This window comes from Penaeus monodon, chromosome 24, assembly GCF_015228065.2.
Source record: "Penaeus monodon isolate SGIC_2016 chromosome 24, NSTDA_Pmon_1, whole genome shotgun sequence".
In the NCBI taxonomy this organism is placed as follows: domain Eukaryota; kingdom Metazoa; phylum Arthropoda; class Malacostraca; order Decapoda; family Penaeidae; genus Penaeus; species Penaeus monodon.
This window is the reverse complement of record NC_051409.1, coordinates 25,748,645-25,749,301: the sequence shown is the minus strand read 5'-3', so window position 1 is coordinate 25,749,301 and position 657 is coordinate 25,748,645. Positions and strand designations below refer to the sequence as shown.

Genomic DNA, 657 nt, shown 5'->3' with positions numbered 1-657 from the left:
TTTCTTTACATACATTTCTCACTCCTGTATGGACTAATCGCTTTACACTCTCCCTTTCCCTTCTCAGGCACAATGGGTCCCTTGGATGAACATGGAGAACTGGCGGAATTCAATAATTCGTCCCTCTTCAAGTTGGACTGCGATCTCGTCTTTACTGATTGGGTTAAGAAGGTTAGCTATATATGATTTATTTTATTATTATTTTTTTGTGTGTGTAATTTTCTAGAATTAGTATTAGTGTTGTTTTTTCGTTGTGGGGTTTCGTGTTGCAGTATTGCTTGTCATCATGATAACTGTCTTTTTTAATGAAATTATTATTGGGAGCATTGATATCATTGCACGTAATATAAGGAACCGTTAGGATAACCACGTACGTGGGACACGCTTAGACAGATACAAATACATGCACGCACTCAGCACCTCAACTCACTACTCAGTAGCACTTCAACACACTCCGCTCACTAACACTTCAACCACATTCGCTTACACATAAATCAGAGAGCGACAGAGCCATGAGACAATCCCACTCTCTCGCAGGTGTCGATCTCCAACGGCCTGGCCTGGAGTCACAGCAAGAAAAATTTCTACTACATCGATTCCCCCGCCAAGGCCGTGTACGTGTTCGATTACGACGACGAAGCCGGTTCCATCAGTGAG

The 657-nt window shown here is 42.5% G+C and overlaps 1 protein-coding gene across 1 annotated transcript in view; it reads left to right on the top strand.

Annotated features, from left to right (window-relative positions):
* LOC119588681 (regucalcin-like) overlaps positions 1-657 on the top strand; it is a gene marked incomplete at its 5' end in the record, with an annotated part of 2,388 nt that overhangs the window by 535 nt on the left and 1,196 nt on the right. Inside the window, 2 exon segments of the mRNA XM_037937317.1 lie at positions 68-171; positions 538-652. Coding sequence (XP_037793245.1) covers positions 68-171; positions 538-652 — 219 coding nt within the window.